Here is a 22,937-nt window from a genome sequence, read left to right as displayed (position 1 = left end):
AATTTGGGAATAATGTAAATTACTAGGGGACTCAATTGGATTTTCGTAGTAGTCGAGCCTACTTGTTTCCCCAGAGCGAGATAAATTAATGGTCCAACATTGAGTGCTGGATATGCTCAGGACTCCTCTCCGAGCTCCTCTATTGAGTGGGCAACTCATGCGAAGCTCTAGACCTCCCCTATTGAGGGGACAATCTGATTCACGTGAGAAACCTCAGTCTGTGTCTAGTTAATTACATGGACCCAAAAAACTCCGTCAACGTCAACGCATGACAAGTATTCCATCACTTTTGACCGGAGTGGCACTTATTGTATCTCTCCTTTGAATCTTCTTATGGTTTAAATTAAACAGAAATTCAGAATTAGAACTTCATACTGCATTGGAACCAATTTTCTGGAGTGCTGCAGAAGGAAAAAAAAAAAAACAAAGGAAGAGGAAGACAAGTTACACTGAGATCATTTTTCAATGGCTTGCTTGGCATGCCTTCTTGCCTTGGCATTTGTTGCTGCTGAAGCACAACAGATGCAGTCGAATATAAGCCAAGGCTCCTCTTTAACACCAACCACCAACTCCACATGGCTGTCTCGTTCTGGTCTATATGCCTTTGGATTTTACAGGCAAGGCAATGGCTATGCTGTTGGGATATTTCTTGCTGGAATTCCCCAAAAGACAGTCGTGTGGACTGCGAATCGAGATGATCCACCAGTCTCCAACAATGCCACCTTGCTCTTCACAGGTGACGGCCTTGCGTTGCCAACAGCAGAAGGCAAAAATTACTTGGTAAGTCCTTCTGGCTCTGCTTCTTATGCTTCCATGCTCGATTCGGGTAATTTCGTGCTGTACAACTCTGGTCGGGAAATAGTATGGCAGAGCTTTGATCATCCAACCGACACCCTTTTGCCAGGTCAATGCCTTTTATCAGGAAACGAACTTTTCTCTGCGAAATCAGAAGCTGATCACTCAACGGGGATTTTCCGTCTCAAAATGCAAACTGATGGAAACCTTGTTCAGTACCCTGTAGATACTCCAGACACCAGTGTTAATTCTTTTTATTCATCTTTCACTGATCGCGAGGGAGAGAATGTGACACTTAATTTTGGTGCTGATGGCCATCTCTACTTGCTCAACGGGAATGCTACGAATATTCGGAATATAACAGATGGAGGTCTTCCTACTGATGAAGGAAAACTTTATCTTATGAGAATTGATGTAGGTGGGATATTTCGTTTGTATTCACATGATTTGAAAAAGAATGCAATTTGGTCAGTTGAGTGGGAGTCTTCCAAGGAAAAGTGTGTTCCTAAAGGCCTATGCGGATTTAATAGCTATTGTGTCTTAATTGATCTAGAGCCTGACTGTAGATGTCTTCGGAGATTCGAATCTGTCAACCCGGGAAATCAGACATCCGGGTGCGAGAGAAACTTTGTTGCGGATGCCTGCAAAAACAGGAATGAGAATTTCACTTACACCATGGAAAAGCTGGAAAACACAACATGGGAAGATAGTTCGTATATGAGTTTGACATTATCCGACGAAGACGATTGCATACAAGGCTGTCTGGAGGATTGTGACTGTGAAGCTGTGTTTTTTGACGGTACAAACTGCAGAAAGCAGAGGCTTCCTTTGAGATATGGTAGAAGAGACAATGGAACTTCAGACAGAGCTCTCATCAAGGTAGGTGTACCTACAAAACCAGATACAGATCCTAGAATTGTTCAACCAGGAAGCAAGAAAAAAGGTACAACTGACATCCTCATTATTGATCTTTCATTTACTGCTTTGATCCATTTTGTTGTTGATTTCCGTGATTGTGTTGTGGTGAATGGTGACCTTGAATTGGCATATATAAGAATGAGTGCTGTGAATGGTGACCTTGAATTGAATGAGAGTGTGGCTCCGCGACGATATGCTTATGAAGAGCTAGAAAAGATGACTAATAATTTCAAGGAAGAGCTTGATAGAGGAGCCTCGTCAACAGTTTATAAAGGGCTGATTTTGGGTAGCCAAAAGCCAGTTGCTGTCAAAAGAGTTGTGTTTTCAAAGGCATGCCTTCGCGCGCGTCGGCGCGAGCCAGAGAGAGGCAGCAAGAGATCGCCTGAGGCGGTCGGCTGTTCCGCAAGCTGCACGTTTAGCACGGTGAGGCGTGGGAAGGCGTGATGAAGCGCTGCAAGGCCTGGCCAGACGGACGAGGCGGCCCGAAGAAGAAGAAGAAGAGCTCGCGAGAAAGAAGAAGAGTCAGCGTCAAATTTTTTATTAGGGTTTTAAAAAGACGCCGTTCACTTTCAGCCTTTTTAAAACTGAGGTTATTTAAATGAAACGCACGTTCAGTGTTGTTTCTTTCCTTTTTTTCTAATGAAATTAATATATATTATAAATTAATATATAAAGTTAATAATACATGCTATGTATTGTATATATCAATTGCAGATTCGATTCTACTTACCCTTTTTTTTTCTTTCCAAATTAATATGTTAACACATGGACCTATATATAAATATATATTGTATAGTACAACCCTAATTTCTACATTTATTCAATAATTCCCATCAATTTCAAGAATTCTCTCCTTTTGGTATGAATAAATATTTTATGTTTTGGGATCGATTATGATGCCTAAATGACAATTAGTACTTATATTTGATTATATATTTAAAAGATTGTTAAGAATTAGTAGTACAATTTAATTGTGTTGTATTATTTATAAATTTTTCATATTAAAATAAAGGGACATTTTGGAAAAAGCAAAAGGAGAGAGAAATTTTAAAAGAAGCAAAAATGGACCAAAATGCCCTTATTTATTTTTAGATTTCCTAAGGAATCCAATACATTTGCATGTCTTTGATTTGAAAGTTGAATGGTTTTTTTGTCTTTTTTGAAAAAGCTTTGGCTTTTTCCAAAAGTGAAATTTGTTTTTATGTCTAAAACCTAAAAAATAAATTAATGTTCGAAAGGCTTACGCCTCACGTATCATGACTAAAACGCCTTGCCTTTCAAAACATTGCAAAAGACTAAAGAAAGTTGCAGCCGAAGGGGAAACAGAATTTCAGACTGAGATCAGAGTTATTGGGAAACCCCATCACAAGAATCTAGTCCGTTTACTTGGGTATTGCCTTGTCGGAGCTAAAAAGCTTTTGGTGTATGGGTACATGAGCAATGGCTCACTTGCAGATGTGCTCTTCACCCATGAGAGGCAAAGTGTAACAAGAATAAATTTCAGGCACATGTACATAAGTATATCTATACATGTCTACAATGAATATTGAAGAATTATCTCTTCACATTTGTGTTACTATGTGCAGCACGTAAGTGGATATGGATTGGCACGGCTATTGGCGCTGCTCTATTGGTAATGGTGCTTTCCATCTCGAGCTATCTACTAAGGAGGAAACTATTTTCAGGTAGACTCTTTAAACATCCATGAAGGCTTTGGAAATTGTAAATTTTAATTTTCTTACAACATTAATCTAAACAGGGGAGACCAACCCGATGATTGAGAATGAAATGCTTGAATGGATGGAATCTGATAGATCCACTGATGATGTCAACGGGCTTCAAAATGACGGAAAGCTTGGAAATAATTTGACTGTGTTTAGCTACGCATCTGTCGTGGCTGCCACAACTAACTTCCCGGAAGAAAACAAGCTCGGACAGGGGGGCTTTGGACCTGTTTATAAGGTAATTGAGGTTTTAAATAAAAATGAGTGTCTTTGTATTAATAACTGAAAAATATAAACCTGATTACTTGGTGCTATATTATGGATTATTAATGAAGGGAAAACTTGTGACGGGACAAGAAATCGCTGTGAAGAGGCTTTCAAGATGCTCAGGGCAAGGAACTTTGGAGTTTAAGAATGAATTGATACTCATATCTGAACTCCAACATACAAACCTCGTCCAGCTTTTTGGCTTCTGCATTCATGGGGAAGAGAGGATGTTAATCTATGCCTACATGCCAAACAAAAGTTTGGACTACTTTTTATTCGGTCGGCAATTGAGATTCTCGATCACTTTAATCTTAGTTACTTGATTTCTTCTATTCGAATAATCTGACATTTCCAGCTATTTTCATGGACAGATTCAACCAGAGCGATGCTACTAGATTGGACGAAGCGGTTCAACATAATTGAAGGAATCGCTCAAGGATTGCTTTACTTGCACAAATACTCAAGAATGAGAGTAATTCACAGAGATTTAAAAGCTAGTAACATACTACTTGATGAATATATGAAGCCCAAAATTTCTGATTTTGGTTTGGCGAGAATTTTTACACATAATGAACTTGAAGCAAGTACTAATAGGATTGTTGGAACATAGTAAGTGGATCATACATTATAAATTATTATGCCTTTACTTTGACATTGCTAAATCAGTACTTACAAATATATACTAAATATATTTGGTTTTTGTATGATACAGTGGTTACATGTCTCCTGAGTACGCTATGGAGGGGATTTTTTCTATTAAATCTGACGTCTATAGTTTCGGGGTGTTAATGCTTGAAATCATGAGTGGTAGGAGAAATAGTAGCTTCTACATTGCTGATCACGTGCTCAATATAGTAGGATATGTATGTCTTACAAATCAAATTTACGATTAACATTTTCTTTTTTGAGTTGTGAACATATATATCATGAATCTTTCAACAACTTAATTAAATGAGTGCAATATTTTTTCAGGCATGGGAGTTATGGAAAGAAGGCAGGGGGCTAGAGCTAATGGATCCAACACTAAAGGATTCATGTACTGAAGATCAATTGTTAAGATGCTTCCATGTTGGTCTGTTATGCGTGGAAGAAAATGCAGCTGATCGGCCCTGCATGTCTGACGTCGTATCTATGTTGATCACTGAAACAATTTCATTGCCATTACCTACAAGGCCAGCATTCATCACAATAAGAAATGTTATTGTGTCTGATGTAAATATAAGTAGAAGGGAGTTGCAAATTATATCAGTAAATGGCTTGTCTAATACCACAGTTGATGGACGATAGAGGATTCGTCTATTAGCTAAACGATATCTTTGGGCCATAATTACAATGGTACCTTCATTTTGGAACAATATTGCTTGGCTTTTGTATATGTTGTATTCCCTGTGAAAGTAGGTTTTCTTATGGATCATAGTTTTTTAATTGGTAATATTGCGTATAGATTCACTAGGTATTTGATATATGACGTTTAATTGAGTTTTTATCATTTATAGCCCGAACTTACCAAACTGCTCAATTAACCACTCAGCACAACCACAATGATAGTTTGGTGAACACTTGTATTGTGGGTGTGCTGAGTGATTTGACGAGTGACCTGCTCCTAGATGTCAAGTCTTGTCTTCATCTTATGCGCCACTTATAAATCTTTAAATTATATTTGGGAGTCTAAAATTAGTTCAAATTGAAACTTTTTAAAGGTGTTTTGATGTTTTTTTAGACTCTTAGATTCGTAGGTTCATTACTTCTAGATTCTTAGGACGGAAGACTAGCTTCGACTTGGATGCAAGGCACTTATCTAGTCCAAGACACACTTTAAGCTCACCAAATAATGACTAGGACTCTTGTCCTTTTTAACTGAAAATATCCAGTCTAATCCAACTTACCAAACATGATAGAATTTTAACTACTTGAATACAAGTACAATTTCAACGTTGCCAAATGGGTTTGAGTGCTATTGGAGAGGAATTCGAGATCCACTCAAAAGATTTGAGTGGTTACTTTGAAATCACATAATGCAATGTCATTTCTGATTTCTAATCTTGAACATCAAATCGGCATGAAATTATGCAACTTTGAGAAACTCACAGGAAAGACATTAGCTATGATATGGTCCACATATTGCAAGATTCTTGGCTCCATTTCACAATTCAAAACATTTGGCTTCACATTTGATGTCTTCATTAATCAGGTTGATTTACTCTATACTTAAAAAAAAACACATCCTTGAGAAGATTGAGAGTTGTGCAGGCTGCATGCCAAGTTTGATTCACCTATTTTAAAGAGCTCATTTTTCTCAATGAAAAGCCCACGAAATAGGTTTTCATTGTTATGTCTGTCACATGTTGCTCTATTATGGCCCCTTTGACCGCGTCTGCGACATCTTATTTGAATGAAAACTCTTCTAAGCTTGGCTGGTGGGGCAATATAATTTGTCGGCATATGGTTTGGAGGGATGGGGGTTGGTATTTCAACCTCACAAGGCTCCTTTGTCCTATCTCTTTTAGGCATACCCGGTTGTTGCCTATAAAGTGGAGGTTTAATTGGAGGAAGGCCACATTTACTCCATTGGTCCATTGAAGGGATGTTGTAAATCACTGGTTCACAAGCCTCCATATAAGTTTCGGGCTTATAACAATCATCCACATAAGCAATTGGGTTTTCACATCTTTGAAATATTGCTGAGATTGAATGGAGACATGGTATTCCACATAAATTCCACCTCTTAAAAGAGCATGTCTTTGCTCTAAGGTCTACAATAAATTCTCCACCATAAATGTGGCTCACTTGATAAAATTTCTCACCAGTCAATCTAGAAATGCATTGTGATGAACCTAGCTTGTTCTTCTCAATTATCTTGAAGATCCTAGGCCCAATAGAGTATCTCCAATTCTTACATGCAAACCTCCTACTAGCCATCCTAAGCATCACATACACCCTTATTCTCTCCAAGCAACTCAAAATTGTCTTATTCCTTGCATCTAGTATGGCTGCATTGAAACTTTCGCATAGATTATTCAACAAAACATCACATTTAAAATGTGACTCGAAGTAATATCTACTTTAATTTTTGCAGGTCTCTCTTTTAACCACTTCCAAGCTTCCTCATCCTCATTTTTCATCTTCTCCATTTCTGCCTCCCACCAAGGCACAATTGTAGCTCTTGCTACAGCCCATAATATTTGTTTCAGAGCAATACCAATATGTGATGCCTTAAAATTATTGTGCAGGTGTCTCACACACATCCTGGGCTCTGCAATTGGAAGTACTGTCTCAATGGGAGGTACAAGTCCCTTTTGTTTGTCACTAATGACCATCCCTAAATCTTCAATAAGCAGATTGAAAAACCAAATCCAAGAGTCTTTACTCTCATTATCAATCACAGCATAAGCTACTGGAAAATAACCATTGTTCCCATCCACCCCAACATTCGTCAAGATCTGCCTAGGATAAGGCCCTTTCAAACAGCAGCCATCAACACCATGTTTGTGCCTAATAAATCACGTCATAAGCTGATTGAGGGGACTTCGTTTCGGCCCTGGCTCCTACCGTTTCGTGGAGCATTTCGCCTTCCTGAAACAAAAGGAAAACTGTAAAGGCAGAATCCTCTCGGTCTCGCGACCGCAGTGTTGAAATAGTAGCTTCTACAATGCTGATCGCGTGCTCAATATAGTAGGATATGTATGTCTTACAAATCAAATTTACGATTAACATTTTCTTTTTTGAGTTGTGAACATATATATCATGAATCTTTCAACAACTTAATTAAATGAGTGCAATATTTTTTCAGGCATGGGAGTTATGGAAAGAAGGCAGGGGGCTAGAGCTAATGGATCCAACACTAAAGGATTCATGTACTGAAGATCAATTGTTAAGATGCTTCCATGTTGGTCTGTTATGCGTGGAAGAAAATGCAGCTGATCGGCCCTGCATGTCTGACGTCGTATCTATGTTGACCACTGAAACAATTTCATTGCCATTACCTACAAGGCCAGCATTCATCACAATAAGAAATGTTATTGTGTCTGATGTAAATATAAGTAGAAGGGAGTTGCAAATTATATCAGTAAATGGCTTGTCTAATACCACAGTTGCTGGACGATAGAGGATTCGTCTATTAGCTAAACGATATCTTTGAAAATTTAGGGTTTCACTTATATTGTATTGACTCCAATGTCGATATCTCTTCCCCTTGTGCCAATTTCTCTTCCTTGCTGCGCTTTAATGCAAGTGTGAATGAGAAAATTATGTTTACCACTGTTTTTTATTTTATTTTATAAATGTTTATCACCTAATGCTCTCACTTTAGGGACTTCTCCCTCCCTTATATACAATATTGTTTTCCTTTCGACACTTCTACTTACACATTATATGCACATCACATCAAATGCACACAAACAATCAACCAAATTCATATACACCAAAAATAAAAAAGCAAATTCATATACACATTACAAAAATGCATTATTTTTTGTGGAGTGAAAGGAACGAGACTTGCAAGTCTTTTTCTTTGGAAGCAATCAGGACGGGTTTAGAAGCATCTTGGATTTTAAGGACTTTTTGATAATTTCCCCATGTTTATATCCGAAGGTCAAATTTGTAATATTAATCAATCGAGATCAAATGCTACCCAAAAATCATGACAAATTCTAAAAATTTCCAAGATTTCCTCATATGTCTCCGAAGTTATTAATGGGCCTTAAATGCCCAAAGTTATTAGTGGGCCTTTAACTCTCCAACCAAGAACCCTGAGACTAGAGAGTGCTTCTATAGTGAGTGGAAAGTTATAAGGGGTTTTTTTGTGGGGTATGTAAGAGCTGTTGGATTTCATCCAACGGTGAGTTTTTAAAAGAGGGTGCATGTAGAACCGGGTTGAAATCGGACCCGTTTGAAAACCCAACTTCAGCTGAAGATTTTTCCCTCTCTGTGAAAAACTCAAGAACACAATCCTCTCTTTTTTAATGTAATGCAAATCCACAATTAGAAAGATCCAAAGCTCCCAAACTCTATAATCGCTCCATTGTCATCAGCTCCTTGGTAGGCTTGCGATCTATGGTATCCTCGGTATGATGATTAATGGCTTTTACCTAGCTATTGCCCTGTTTTGATTCTATGATTCAAGTGAAAACCCCTTCTCTTTTTCGTTCAAGAAGAGATTCCAGATGAAAGCAAAGTAGCATATCTCTTTTTCGTGCTGCTGCAGTTGTTCCTCGATTTTGGCAGAGATGGAGTCTCCACTACGAAAGAATCCTCTCTAATGTCCACCACATTCTTTGAAGCTGACTGACTTCAAGCTCCCGATTGACTTTGAGAGTTAAGTTCACTCTTGCTGGATTGATTTTGTTGGGTTTGATTTGTTTTTTGTGAGGGTGAGAAATTTGTCATTTGTGGCATCAATAATGCGTCATTTGCTCTACTATCAATAATGCGTCATTTGACTTTGAGAGGTAAGTTCACTCTTGCTGGATTGATTTTGTTGGGTTTGATTTCTTTTTGTGAGGGTGAGAAATTTGTCTTTTGTGGCATCAATAATGCGTCATTTGCTCTGCTATCAATAATGCGTCATTTCCTTATGAATATTCAATATACTTAGTTGATTATTTTTTTAGGGGTTGGAAAATTATGAAATGTAGGTAAAAGATCCTAAACTTAGGCTTAATGGCATTAGGAGTAAGCATTTGGAGAGGATATTGGGTGAAGTTCTGTAATTGCTGGTTTGAATTACATTTGAGTTCTTAGTTGAACATGTTGGTTTTAATGTTATTTTTTCCAGATTATTTCACAAGAGATGACGTAACTATTATTAAATTTTGCTTGTGTTTTGTGTAATCAGAATCCAACAAGCTAGGCTATGCGTGTATTGTGTCAATTTGGGCAATGTTTTGTGTAAGTGGAATGCATTGATAAGTTGTGATGCAGTAATGATTGATTAATGAATTAACATTTGCTATGCAGTAATATAAAAGTAGATCAATAATATACGTGGATAAAATGTCTGGGGGCTCAGAGTGATGACTCTGTAACAGCTAATGGGAGGGTTTACATTCCTGAAGTAAGAAATGACGAAACACCAACAGCTGGGATGAAGTTCGACTCGCTTGACCTCGTTTATAATTTCTATAATAGATATGCATTCTTGGCTGGCTTTGGTATTCGACTTCATTCCAGCTTTTGGGGGAAAAATAAGAAAGAGATTCTGAGAAAAGAATTTGTATGTTGCAAACAAGGTGCATACCGGAATGATGAAATTCGGGAGAGAAAAAGACAGCGGGGAATAAGTAGATGCAATTGCAAAGCTAAGATTGTGGTTGTGAAGACACATGGGAGCAAGAAGTATACCATCTCTCTTTTTGCAGAGGGACACAATCATAAGATGACACCCTCAGGAAGAATGCATTTACTGAGATCACACCGTCGTATTTCAGATTCTACAAAAGTACTCACAAAACAGTTGGGTTCGGTTAATATTCCCATTAATCAGAAGGTAAGTATTTTCGAGGTGCAATCCGGAGGAATGGATAAAATCGGTTTTATCAAAAAGGATATCTACAATCTTGAATGTAGTGTGAATGGGAAGCTGAGGAACCACGATGTTGAACTAGTGACCGAGTATTTTATGGCTGAACAGAAAAAAAATGAGGCTTTTTATTTCAAGATTGAGGGAGATGGCGATAACAGGTTTAGTCGATGTTTTTGGGCAGATGCAACTTCTAGACGGGCGTACGGGTTTTATGGAGATGTTGTTGTATTCGATACCACATTCAACACGAATAGATACGACTTGACATTTGCACCAATGTTGGGAGTTAATAACCATGGTCAAACAATTGTCCTAGCATGCGCATTTTTGAGCAAGGAAACGACTGAGTCATTTATTTGGATGTTTGAGGAGTTTAAGAAAGCCATGCCAGGTGGCGAACCTAAAACGATCATCACAGATCAAGATGCGGCAATGAGCAGAGCGATTTCAATAGCCTTCCCGACAACATTTCATCGACTTTGCATATGGCACATCACATCAAAGTTCTCTGTTAAGTTACCACATTCTGCTTATAAGGAGTATTGGGGTGAATTCCAGAAAGCCATATGGGATACTGACAATAAGGATGAGTTTGATGCAAAATGGAATATTGTGGTTACAAAGGCTGGTTTGACTGACCATCCATGGCTAAGTTCAATGTTTGATTTAAGGGAATCTTGGGTTCCAGCCTACGCACGACACTTTTTTGCCGCTGGAATGTCAAGCAGCCAAAGAGTGGAATGTTCTCATGGTTTCTTCAAGCAATACATATCAAGGAGAAATTCGTTGATGGATTTCATAATAAGATTTGAGAGGGCACTTTCTCATCAAACGTCAAAAAGAGTTAGTTGCTGATCACGTAGATGCATTTGAAGTGGCTCAATGTATTCTACCGATGCCAATGAACAAACAAATGGCTACCTTGTACACAAGGACAATGTTTCAAAAGTTTGAGCAAGAACTAATACAAAGTACAACATGTTTCCTAGAGCTGAAAACAGAGGATGCTACTAAAGTTGTCTTTAATGTGAGCGAAAGGAAAAATTGGGAAACAAGAGTGGCAGAAGTCGTATATGTCAAAGATTCTGACCACGCATCGTGTAGCTGCAAAAGATTTGAATTTGTTAGAATTATTTGCAAGCACATCCTAGCATTGTTCAGAAGGGACCAGATTGAATATATGCCCGATAAAATACATTTTGAAGAGGTGGAAGAAAACTGCGAAATTTGGATTGGTGTCAGATGCAAATGGCAACGAAATTAAAGACTCTGCAGATCCTGGTCTTTTAATAAAGCGGAGTACAATGTCCCGACTTGCTTCAGATGTGGTTGAGGATGCATTAATGTGTGAAGAAGGATGTGAGCTACTGTCAGAGACTCTAAAAAGTTTGCGGGTGAAGTTGAAGTTGTTGAAGGATGGACCAAGTAATAACGAAGTTGGAGGGTCCAGCTCTCAAACACAATATATGAAAGACCCTAAGAGAGTAAGGTGCAATGGAGGGTCGAAACGAGTAACGGGAGCAAAGGAAAAGGCAATGAAGCGAGGGATTAGACACTGTCGGGAGTGTGGACACATTGGTCATGATAGAAGACAATGCCCAAGAAATTTGAACACACCGTAAGATGTTAACACTATTTATAATAAGACCTAAAATTTGAATAGGTAAAGTTCTTATGTGCTTCTGTTTGATGTTTATGCAGGACATCACCGTCGAACAATGACGAATCAACTCCAATAGATCTTAGTGACCCACTATTCGACGAATTTTACAGGATGCACGGACCAACTCAATGATTTAGGTTTCTATTATACGAAGCCCGGTTATTATGAAGACTGATGATCAGGTGAAGCTTTCTAGATGCAGTTTTATTATTATTATTTTTTTGTTCATGTCCACCGATGAGCTCTTACTATGTCCATTGATAATTGAAATGAAAATTTGCTTGGTTTCATTCTTGCATGAAATTTGGACACATGTTAATTTTACATCTTCTCCCTATTTAGAAATTTTCATAGATATTAGATAAAGCATCAAATTTTGATTTATGTGAAGAAGCAATGACTTTTACCTTGTAAAATGGGTAGTTTATGGTGAATTATGTTTTAACAGAGATTCATTCATTATATGACAGGCTAATGCAGCATTTTCAGCAGCCAGCTGTTGTTTCCATTACCAGTAATGATTTCCAGCAGCACGCATCATTTGTAGCAGCACCCACTTTTTGCGAATGTTATGTTCTAGTGTTTTACTAATGATTAAGATCTGAGTTGGACTGGTTATTAGGTGCACGATTTTGCAAACATTCGTAACTGAAGGATACTTCAAGCACTTTGTTGGAATAGAAAGATTAGAAAGCAACGTGTAAAAAAGTACATTGCAGCTAATCACATTTCGAATGGTTGGGTAATATTAAAGGGTACACTAACATTTGAACTACTCATAATTCCACACACAAAAGAAAATTTGATTGCAAAGCATTTTATGTGCTCCCTCTTAGCAATACCACGATCTCCCCAATCAACTGAACAACGGTGGCCACAATCACTAGGTCGTATTGGTCAGCTTCTTCTTAGCACGTCTCACGTGCTTATGGTCACTCATGTCCCCAGTGATATAGACAAAATAAATATTCAGCAATATTTGGAATTTTATTATATATACATAACCATAAACCATTCACTACACAATGTATAGCACATGGTATTTTACTTATGACTCACGTGTCATGATAATGGGGCTTTACTGATTCCCAACGTGCTGTGATATTGACTGCTTATTGAATAATATTTCCATATTTGCAAAATATAATGTTACACAGAAGGAACACATGATGACTTGCAAGACATAGTCCCAATAATTATATATGAAGCAAATGAAACTGATATTTGTATTATTTTATATTAGATAATGACATTAAGGGAATATAGTTCTAATTTGTGCAATACCATGATCACCCCCAACCAACAGAACAGCTGTAGCCGCAATCACTTAGTCGTATCGGTCGGCTTCTTCCGAGCAGCTTTGACGTGCTCATGCTCATTCATGTCACCACCATCTTCTAGTATCTCTCTCACAGCATTAGGGGACACATAGTCCCAATTATAACTTGTATGAGTAGTTGCCGCGAATGCTCGGAATTTTTCGAATCCTTCGCTGAATGCCAACTCCAGTTCACTGTGGTGCTTTTCGCATCGCATATGGTTCATCAAACAACCTTTAATTTCATCATTCATTACTGCATCCAACTCCTCAGCTTTCAGCTTCCTTTTATGACTCAGCTTCAAGTACTTGTTCTTTTGGGAGAACGCTTTGTTCACTCTAATGTTAAGATCAGCCAAAATGGCCTCGTCTTCAACACATTTCTCGTGCCATGAATTGATCAGTCTGAAATTATAATCCAGCTTGGTACTGACTGCATCTATTGCCTCTAATGGATCATCGGAGTCCCCCTCACTCCCAAATGATGTTGAAAATGGAAGGGGTCGGCGAGTACAACGTGGAAACGGAACCTGCGACTCCAATTTTTCATCTTCGATAGTGTTGTTGGCGCCTGAAGAGGTTGACATGCTTGAATAATCTTATTTGTTTTAGAGGATGAGGATTGCAGATGCAATTTCGTTTGAGATATGGAACATAGCTTTATAGACCAACATACCAAAGCTTGCGTGTAGTCAACATATCTACTTTATTTCAATTTTAAAAAAAGAGGTGTCAGGTTTTGCTTTTCAAGCATGTCAACCTCACACTCTCCTTACACCACTGTTAGTGGTTGAAAGAAACTCAATGGAAGTGACATCTAGTTAGTGAACCCAACCAAACTAAACAAACTAGTTAGGATTAAACTTAGATTGTATGAGACCTTTGTTCATTTATACATTGTCAACCAAATATTTTTTTTTTTTGCGAGAACCCTTTTTTATTGGTATTACTATCACCCCCTTCATAAAAATTCTCCCTCCACAAAAAACTCACTCCTCTCGAATCTGTCTCCATCTACTGAAACTCTCTCCTCCACAGAAACTCTCTCCCCCCATTGAATGGATTTACTAACCAAGTTTGATGTGAGCATAATAAACACCCCTCCAAACAAAGACCGCCTTCGAAACGCAAGTGAGTCACCAGACAAGCAAGGTCACTTTCCTAGACAGAATGACCATTTTGTTGGAAGTTTTGAGTCTGAAAGAGTTCTTGCTTTCTGGAAGGAGAGGCATCTTCAACTTGGTGATGAAATCCAAAGGGCAAGGGCACGTTTGGAATTTGTTGAAGGCCAAATTGAAGATGACAAAAGGCAGGCCAATCTGGATAGGGCGAAGTTGCAGCGCATGAAGCGTAGACACAAACGACTTCGGAGTGTAGCTGTTCAAAAATACAAGAACTCATCTAATGCAATGGAGTCAAAGAAGCGTGTGATGCAAGCTGGATTCGACTACTTCCGGTCGTATGCAAAACTCGTCGTACCCGGGTTTGATTGGTCATCTATTACCGTTTCCGACGTTAACAAATATACTCAGCAAGGGAAGTAACCATTTTGGTTATCGTGTTTGAGTAGAGGCAAATCAGAGGAACTGGAATTTTCGTTAAACTCTGCTTCAAACCTATTTTGATGCTTACTACTATAGAAGATTTCAACCTAATATTTTGATGTCTTTAATTACGATAACATGATGCAAAGTGCCCATCTACTTCAGTCATATGTTGCTGCCATGTCCATTTTTTTGTGATCACGTATCAGATTTGGACATGGTTGCATCATATGCCATGTTGCCTTTATGTATTATATGTTAGCGTAAGGTTTATGGAAAAGCATGTGTGAGTGGTTTTTGACAAGGTTATGGCATTATTTTGTACCAGTTATATATTGTTTTTTGTACTGGTTCATCTCCTACTATTGCTTTATTTCTTTATATTATATGTTTATGCGATTGGACATGATAGAAAATATATTACTGATTCCCAATGCGGCGTCATAAGAACAACTTATTGAATACCGCCGAAGTGTTGAAAACTCTAGGTGCAGGTGCATATGGACAACTTATTGACTATGTCTGACGTCTTCAAAGCTCTAGGCGCATGCACAGTTCCAATGATGGCTTCGAAGTAGTGGTGCATTTATTATATATGTACATTATTATAACCAAAACAGATAATTTTACATCCTTATATATGAAAGGAACTAATTCTTGTATTAGTACAAATTATATAACGAATATTAAGGAAATATACTTGTTAAAGTGACAAACATATATACTTAGGGTTAAGAGAAAAGTGAGTTATGTAAATCATTTTTGAATTTTTAATTGCGAAATGGATGATTTATGGGTTTCCCTCATTTTATAATGTCACAAGGAGGCCGGAGTATTTTTCGGGGCATTTTTAGGATTTTTCTACTATTTATTGCATTTTTTCAAAGAGTTTTGCACTAAAAAAGCCAAAATAATTGCCAAATGGACACATGGCGCGATCTCAGCCCCTCACCTTTCACCCATTGACAAGTGTGCGTCAGTCAACATGGCCACATCCTTACTTTTTACCCTAAATTATTATTTTATGACTTTTTCTTAGAAAATTCATAACTAAATACACAAAAATTAGAAAAACGATCCGAAAATTGCTACGAACTCATTGAGACTCCATCTCCCTTGCTGAATTCCCTGATTAGTGGTTACGCAATTTAAAAAACAATTACGAATATTAACGGGAGATGCTTGTTGAAGTAGGTTATTGAAGTTAAAGTTAACAAACATATATACTTAGGGTTAAGAGGAAAGTGAGTTATGTAAATCATTTTTGAATTTTTAATTGCGAAATGGATGATTTATGGGTTCCCTCTCGTTTTATAACGTCACAAGGAGGCCGGAGTATTTTTCGGGGCATTTTTAGGATTTTTCTACTATTTATTGCATTTTTTCAAAGATTTTTGCACTAAAAAAGCCAAAATAATTGCCAAATGGACACATGGCGCGATCTCACCTCTCACCTTTCACCCTTGACAAGTGTGCGTCAGTCAACATGGCCACATCCTTACCTTTTACCCTAAATTATTATTTTATGACTTTTTCTTAGAAAATTCATAACTAAATACACAAAAATCACAATAATGTTCCGAAAATTGCTACGAGCTCATTGAGACTTCATCTTCCTCCTGAATTCCTTGTTTCATGGTTACGCTACGTTAGTATTTTATTATTATTTATCCAAAATTATTTTTATTATTATTGTTATATTACTTTTAGCTTGTACATTTGTTATTTATATTTACTCAAAATTTTTATTTTTATTTTTATTTTCCGTGTGAATAGACCATTTCTGGTGCTAATCAGTTTCTCTCTTCTTCAATTTGTTAATGGTTTTTCTTTCTTAGGTTTAAGGGATGTTTTCAAACAAAAAATGGAAATATACAAGCCATCCATTCTACAACATCAGGAAATAATTATTCAAAGTCTTTCACTGTTCAAATTTTGCTTAAGAAACGTGTAACCCAATCATTTGAGATATGCTAAGTGGGAAAATGTCATTCCCAAGAACCGTTGAAACGACACATACTCACTTCATGCATGCATTTTCGTTTACCAAATATTAAGATTGTAGTTGTGCAAAATATCTGTGTCAGTAAAATGTCATTCGTAGCCGTCAATTATGTCAGTAATAATTCCACTATATAACAAATATTATACATTTATATATAAAACGGTTTAGGACAGCACAAACAAACACCAGACAAAATAGATTAAAACATGAAATGGAAAACAACATTTGTAGAACATAGACACGCATAAAAACCGTACAAACATACTACAACTAATTATAAGGGTATGGATTCCCTGGCACAACATAAACACGCATCACCTTGAACCAAAAAACACTCTCACGGTGCCATTTGCATCGATTGCAACAAGTCCAGAAGGCAGGATTGATCTTTTCTTCACTAGGCCAGCCTGGAATAACAAAACACCAGTCGTTGTTGTTACAAGCGCTGCACTGATTGAACTTAATCTTCCCATAGTGAAACATATCTACGATATGTCTTCCAACAGAGAAAAGTCCGCTTAATCGTCGTCTCAAAGCATCCCTGGTTCCTTCATATCAATGTTGTTACGTTGATTCAAAGAACACAAGAATTGTAATGCATCATCTTTTGACTGACCAATTCCGGACATGCCAAGTAGTCCAACTAGATATGCCGCTTCCATATGGCCTGCCGTGGCTGCAACGCGCATCCCAGACAATGCTTCCATATTACCCCGCCTGAAAAACAGGTCTAACGCTTCTCTAAATATCGCCTCAGGGTTCTCGCAAGCCCTGCATTGTTCCACGAAATGCCGGACCTGCGTTGAGGCATAGCACCAGTTAGGATTGTCTTGGTACTTTTCCATTGAAATTGTGTTCCATACTTGTGGAGTGTTTGCCAACCTATTGAACAATGGACACACAGATGCCATACGAAAGAGATCTTCCGATGATTGGGTTGCCACGTATAACATCACTTTAAACCAAGCTAATTCCGGGATGAAGGCTTGAGGCACATCCAGATGGAGATGCTTCCTTCTCTTTCCTCCGACTGTAGTGTAATGTTTCGAATTCATTGAAATATTTTTGGAATGGAACGATTAGAGGACTGCAAGAGGGGAGAAATGAGAATATACGGGGTTTTGGGTTTGTTTTAACCTCTGTTTGCACTGTTTTGAAAAGGTGTTTCCTTGGGGTTTTTCCAAGTTGACCCTTTTTGAAGAAACTGAACCCAACACCCAAAACATAAGACAGGCGAAGGGAAAACGTCATCGAAATGCAAAGGGAGTCAAACCGTCCAAAAGTCAATTAATAACCTATTTCCATAGCCATTGTTAGGCTTTTCCCGCCATTAAATTCATTAATACAAATGTGATGGATTACTGACTAGGATAGAAGGTCCCATCAGATACTTTTTCATTTTCCCACACCACACTACACCTAGTAAATGACGGATTCTTATCCAACTAGTTGCCTTAATGAAATATAAAGAAAATAATATATTTAAAGCAGTGTCCCCTCAATTGTAAGATTAATATTTAGTAGTGAAATAGTATATGGCTTTTCGGAGTAAAAGGTGTCACAATTCTGACGGTACAGGTGTGCAGATCGTGACCAACCCACCCACACACAGAAAAGAAGGATATAATTCGATTTGGGCAGAGATGAGAGAGAGCTGAGTGAGAAGTTTAGGGTTATGACTTATGAGTGAAGGGGTCTGACTGAGAAGGTATAAGTCCGAAGAGGTTTTAGTGAGAAGATCTGACTGAGAAGAGGTACAAGTGATAAGATTCAACATGTCGTCATTTCCCGCTCAAACAAAGAGGTGTCAATATTGTGGAGCTGCAATGGTGCTTCGGGTTTCAAAATCAGATAAAAATCGAGGGAAGCCATTTTGGAAGTGTCTAACCTCCTATGTAAGTTCTCATTTCCAGAATATGTATGTGGGTGAAAAAAATATCCTAGGTCTAAGTCTGACAGAATTATTTTGCATATATGATGCCTGCAATTAGGGAGCCACCAGTTGCGATGGATTCGAATGGGTTGATGTGACCTCTGAAGCATATCAGCAAGCTGACACGTATGATACTACAGTGCTTAATATGCTGAAGTCCATTAAGGACTTGGTATTAGTTTTATTAGTTGTATCAATTGTCATATTATTTGTTCTTTTAATGACCAATTAAGTGCACGGTTTCAAGAATTGTAAAAGTTCTTCCCAAAAACACATGTTGCACGCACCACCAATGACTTTTCAAACCCAATTTGTAATTTTTGTTCTTCAAATAGGTGGATTGGCATTGAGTTCAAATTATTGTTTGAAACAAAAGCATGTATTTGTCAGAAACCCAGTAAAAACTTTCCTAGACTTACTTTACAAAAATAAAGTCATACGAAGACGATAAAATGATAATACAGGGCCAATACGATGCAATACTAAGACAATACCCTTTTTTTGAAGATTGCAAAATTATTTAGTGTATATAGATTGTTTATTGATTGATTACTGCATGTAAATCGCATGATATTGAATGTTTATTGAAGGTTTATTAACTGCATGTATATCGCATGTTATTGCTCCAATATTGCATGTTTATTGGGGGCAAAAGTAGGACTCAAGTTAGATTTAAGGGGGGAAATGGTCCTTATTCTTTGTTTTACTAGGAAGAACTACTGTTAAGTAGAATTTCCTATTCAATACGACTTCCTTATGATTGATGTAATTGGGGACTGATGTATATTGCATGTCTATTGCGTGTATATTTCATGTCTATTGTGTGTATATTGTTTGTCTGTTGCCGGCTTAAAGATTGAGATCTGATATTTGGAATGGTGGCTTGGATAAATGATGACATATCACTTTGCAATGATGTAATACACTTAAAAAGCCATCAGTCCCTATGTGAATATGCATTCTTCAAATCCCAATTCACATATGCAGTCTTCAAATCCCAATTCAATGCAGTTTGGTTGAGGTTAGGTAAATGTCGTGAAGGAGTTAGGCCAATATTGCACCAATGTTTGTTTCATTACATCAAAAAAAAACTTTACACTTCATATGCACATTCTATGTATGGTAATGGCATGTGTCTAACTTCAAAAACGCATCTGCCTATCCATTTAGATTGCCCCCGTGCAATAGATTTACAGATCCATTTACTTTTCTCCTCACCAACCCTCAGCATCTCCATTTCAGATTCTTCATTTTTCTATGCTCTGCAACCAGCTCCATATACATTTCGCACAATATGAGAATAAACATAGCGTAATATCACACTAATCGAAATGAAAGCATGCATCCGTTATAATGTTTGCCACTATTTTGGTTCTAATTGTTATTGTCCAGTAACTTAAATCTAAATTTCTGTACACAAATACACTAAGATTGAGAAAGACGAAGAAGAATTCAGGAGCAGAGGTGGAATTCGAAAAGGACCCATGGGTCTCTATTGTGTATTTACATGACTTTGAAATTGGACATTCCCAAAACCTATTTAATCATCATGTGCCTAAACCAAGTTCAACCGATATCATGACATGTAAGCATCTCCCCGTGCAATTTCTGCAGCCAACTTCAACCGAAAAAATGGCATGTTTTGCGAGGTGCAAGTAGCTAAGGAATATCAGCACTCAACAGCTCAATGTACTTCAACACGAACGTACCACAATCGCCTCTGAAGCAAAACAAGAACTCGATCAATTCAACTAATGACATTCTAACGTAATTGACAAATTAAAGTAATAAAATTAAATAAAAAGTTGTGCTCACTGATTAGCCTGTTGTGGAACATCCACACGATGTATTGGCCATGGACACCACCAATCTCGGGTGCACTCGTTCGCGTAAACACCTTCTTCATAAAAGTCGAGGGTGTGCAGAAGATTTGGAATCGTAATTGACAGGGGGCCGAGTTCTTCCTTTAAGCTCTGATCTGGAATGAGTGAAACCATTGAATCGTAGACTTTGATTTCACACTGAATCAGATCAATCTCTAGAGCCACCCAATGCTTATATTTTGGCAACATACAAGGTACATACACCTTATACGTGTACTGCCAATCCATTCCACAAGCCGGAACCTTGCCATTTACAACGTTCAGTAAACTGGTTCTAATTTTCCACCCAACTTGCTCTTTTTTCCTTTTATTATCCGCAAAGCAAGTATGGATGTGATTCTGTGAAATAGAAAACAATCAATGGTTAAACACCTCCACAAAGCAAGTATGGATAATTTGTAATTATTAACTGCACTTCGTCAAGGCCTATGCCATACTGATGTAGCACATCCCTGGGTGTGTTAGTTTAAACACTTAGAGCAATAAGACAGAACAGATAAGAAAAGCTGAAGGGAAGAAAAGGTAGAAGGCAGGCAGCAATCAGAGAGTTTAAAGGAATGTTTAATCAATATTCAAATCTGAATTGTAAAGAACTACATAGGGGTATTTATAGCAAACTAAAACCTAGAGACAATAGAATTACAATCCCCAGGTAAAACAGAAATCCTATTCCTAATAAAATAGGAAACTTAGAAATCCTAATACGATTTGGAAAACTAACTTAGAAATCCTACTAGGAATTTGGAAAACTAAAGAATATAGGAAACTAACAAATCAATTAGGAAACTAAACAATTTAGGTCCTATGCATCCTGCATCACATACCATAAAAAATACATCGGTCGTTGTCCAATCCGATATTTCTACTTCCTCCAACTGTTGTTGTCGCTTCCGGATGAGATACAAGCCCAAATCAATGTGCTGCACATGTTTTCCTTGTCAATCTCATAATCTATGCACATTCAAACAAATGCATAATCAATTAAACTTACATCTCCTTTCAGCCAACCATCAGCTTTGACGAGGGAAGCGAAGAATTCAATCTCAGCTTCCACGTTGCCAAATTGCATCACCAAACTATGAATATAAAAAAGTTTTAGAACACAACAATTAAAAAATATATACACTCATGCCTTCTATCTCAAACAACAAAGGACTTACTTTGGGTTATGGCGCCATTCCGAACAAAGTTTCAGCAATTTCACCATATCATCATGCGGAATCGCTTTCATTGGGTCTAATTTCCGAAGTCGGGTTGTCTTTGGCAAATTTTTTTGAACCAGTTCACTAGCTTCAACCATCTTCCACATAGGAATAATCCTCTTCCTCTTCCATAATTGGACCCCTGGTTCCACACCTTGACCTTCATCATTCAACCAAACGTTCAACTGAGATAACACAGCTGTAGGTTGATCCAAATCAATGTCCCCGACAGTAACCTCAACCTTTGTCGCCTCTGTGCTCTTGCCAATGTCATCGCCAACCAACATAACTTCATCATCCTCTTCCTCACATTGGTTTCTTTGGACTTCCTTTTCCTCACTTCTCTGTCTTTTCACTTCCTTGCCCTTCCTTTTTTTTTTTTTTGGATCCTCTCCCTCACTGCTTTTTCTTTGCAGTTCTTCCTCTCCCTCAATGCTCTTTCTTTGCGCTTCCTCTCCTTTGCTGCTTTTTATTTTCACTTGCTCTCCCTTACTTCTTTTCCTTTGAGCTTCCTCTACCTCCCTTGGTTTTCTTTGCACTTCACCTCCTTCAATCCCCTCCTCTTCCTTTTCCTCTCCCTCATTTCTCTTACTTGGCACTTCACCCCCTTCAATCCCCTCCTCTTCCTTTTCCTCTCCCTCATTTGTCTTACTTGCCCCTTCACCCCTTTCAATCCCCTCCTCTTCCTTGTCCTCTCCCTCATTTCTGTTATTTGGCTCTTCACCCCCTTCAATGTCCTCCTCTTCATTTTCCTCTCCTTCATTTCTATTACTTGGCCCTTCATCCCATTGCATGCCATCCACTTCCTCATATCCCTTAAATAGATGTGACACAACACAACGATTCGTCCTCTCTTTCAGTAAAGCTATGTCCCTTCTCACTTCCTGCTCAAAATGAGGACCTAAACAGTGGTCCAAATTTTTTCCATCCGTATGACCTTTAACTCAAGGACGTCCTTTTTCCGCTTTACTTGAAATAACTCGGACCTCAACAAGCTTACCGCCTTGTTCAACTCATCAAGGTCAGCACATGAAGAAGGAATTGACTCTGCCGAGACAACAACAGGGGACCCTATGGCCAACTCCAATATGATTGTCTCATTTCCTCTTCACTTGGACATAGCGCCAGAATCGAATCGATCGTTTCAGAAAAGCAGACAAGAGTC

General features: G+C 38.0%; 5 protein-coding genes across 7 annotated transcripts; 3 read left to right on the top strand and 2 right to left on the bottom strand.

Annotated features, from left to right (window-relative positions):
* The first annotated feature begins 327 nt into the window (after nt 1–327).
* LOC103330776 (G-type lectin S-receptor-like serine/threonine-protein kinase B120) lies at nt 328–7,824 on the top strand. Of its 3 annotated transcripts, XM_089044027.1 has the most exons (8): nt 642–780; nt 905–1,738; nt 3,300–3,398; nt 3,473–3,675; nt 3,773–3,983; nt 4,076–4,313; nt 4,417–4,567; nt 4,677–5,136. In XM_089044027.1, exons 2-8 carry the CDS (start codon nt 985–987, stop codon nt 4,989–4,991), a joined length of 1,971 nt encoding a protein of 656 aa, XP_088900153.1. In that variant the 5' UTR covers nt 642–780; nt 905–984; the 3' UTR covers nt 4,992–5,136. The 3 variants fall into 3 exon arrangements, with proteins under 3 accessions (XP_088900154.1, XP_088900152.1, XP_088900153.1); XM_089044028.1 differs by lacking the exon at nt 4,677–5,136 and adding an exon at nt 7,495–7,824 and having other exon boundaries at nt 328–1,738; XM_089044026.1 differs by having other exon boundaries at nt 330–1,738.
* Nucleotides 7,825–10,218: 2,394 nt separating this feature from the next.
* On the top strand, nt 10,219–11,079 carry LOC148920717 (protein FAR1-RELATED SEQUENCE 5-like). Its single transcript, XM_089046915.1, has one exon. It carries the CDS (start codon nt 10,219–10,221, stop codon nt 11,077–11,079), a length of 861 nt encoding a protein of 286 aa, XP_088903041.1.
* A 343-nt stretch (nt 11,080–11,422) lies between these two features.
* Nucleotides 11,423–12,019, top strand: LOC107881128 (uncharacterized). Its single transcript, XM_016794225.2, has 2 exons — nt 11,423–11,842; nt 11,926–12,019. Exons 1-2 carry the CDS (start codon nt 11,529–11,531, stop codon nt 12,017–12,019), a joined length of 408 nt encoding a protein of 135 aa, XP_016649711.2. The 5' UTR covers nt 11,423–11,528.
* Nucleotides 12,020–17,284: 5,265 nt separating this feature from the next.
* LOC103343823 (uncharacterized) lies at nt 17,285–17,809 on the bottom strand. Its single transcript, XM_008247464.2, has one exon. The coding sequence runs from the start codon at nt 17,807–17,809 to the stop codon at nt 17,285–17,287; it is 525 nt and encodes a 174-aa protein (XP_008245686.2).
* Nucleotides 17,810–20,469: 2,660 nt separating this feature from the next.
* LOC107881746 (uncharacterized) lies at nt 20,470–22,673 on the bottom strand. Its single transcript, XM_089042396.1, has 4 exons — nt 21,731–22,673; nt 21,562–21,646; nt 21,395–21,490; nt 20,470–20,909 (listed from the first exon to the last, which is right to left on the bottom strand). The coding sequence occupies exons 1-4, from the start codon at nt 22,564–22,566 to the stop codon at nt 20,499–20,501; spliced, it is 1,428 nt and encodes a 475-aa protein (XP_088898522.1). The 5' UTR covers nt 22,567–22,673; the 3' UTR covers nt 20,470–20,498.
* Nucleotides 22,674–22,937: the final 264 nt, after the last annotated feature.

This window comes from Prunus mume, linkage group LG1 (assembly GCF_029339155.1).
Source record: "Prunus mume cultivar Tortuosa linkage group LG1, ASM2933915v1, whole genome shotgun sequence".
NCBI lineage: Eukaryota > Viridiplantae > Streptophyta > Magnoliopsida > Rosales > Rosaceae > Prunus > Prunus mume.
The sequence above is the reverse complement of the archived record's forward strand: the minus strand, read 5'-3'. Positions and strand labels throughout refer to the sequence as shown.

Bases quoted from the DNA above. Each gene is read 5' to 3' on its own strand.
- LOC103330776 (XM_089044028.1), top strand. From the start codon at position 466: ATGGCTTGCTTGGCATGCCTTCTTGCCTTGGCATTTGTTGCTGCTGAA. The intron at 3,399-3,472 runs GTAGACTCTTTA...TAATCTAAACAG, and splicing joins AAGGAGGAAACTATTTTCAG to GGGAGACCAACCCGATGATT. The intron at 3,984-4,075 runs GTCGGCAATTGA...TTTCATGGACAG, and splicing joins TTTGGACTACTTTTTATTCG to ATTCAACCAGAGCGATGCTA.
- LOC148920717 (XM_089046915.1), top strand. From the start codon at position 10,219: ATGGATAAAATCGGTTTTATCAAAAAGGATATCTACAATCTTGAATGT.
- LOC107881128 (XM_016794225.2), top strand. From the start codon at position 11,529: ATGTCCCGACTTGCTTCAGATGTGGTTGAGGATGCATTAATGTGTGAA. The intron at 11,843-11,925 runs GTAAGATGTTAA...ATGTTTATGCAG, and splicing joins CCAAGAAATTTGAACACACC to GACATCACCGTCGAACAATG.
- LOC103343823 (XM_008247464.2), bottom strand. From the start codon at position 17,809: ATGAATTCGAAACATTACACTACAGTCGGAGGAAAGAGAAGGAAGCAT.
- LOC107881746 (XM_089042396.1), bottom strand. From the start codon at position 22,566: ATGCAATGGGATGAAGGGCCAAGTAATAGAAATGAAGGAGAGGAAAAT. The intron at 21,647-21,730 runs GTAAGTCCTTTG...TTATATTCATAG, and splicing joins GAATGGCGCCATAACCCAAA to TTTGGTGATGCAATTTGGCA. The intron at 21,491-21,561 runs GTAAGTTTAATT...AAACATGTGCAG, and splicing joins ATGGTTGGCTGAAAGGAGAT to CACATTGATTTGGGCTTGTA.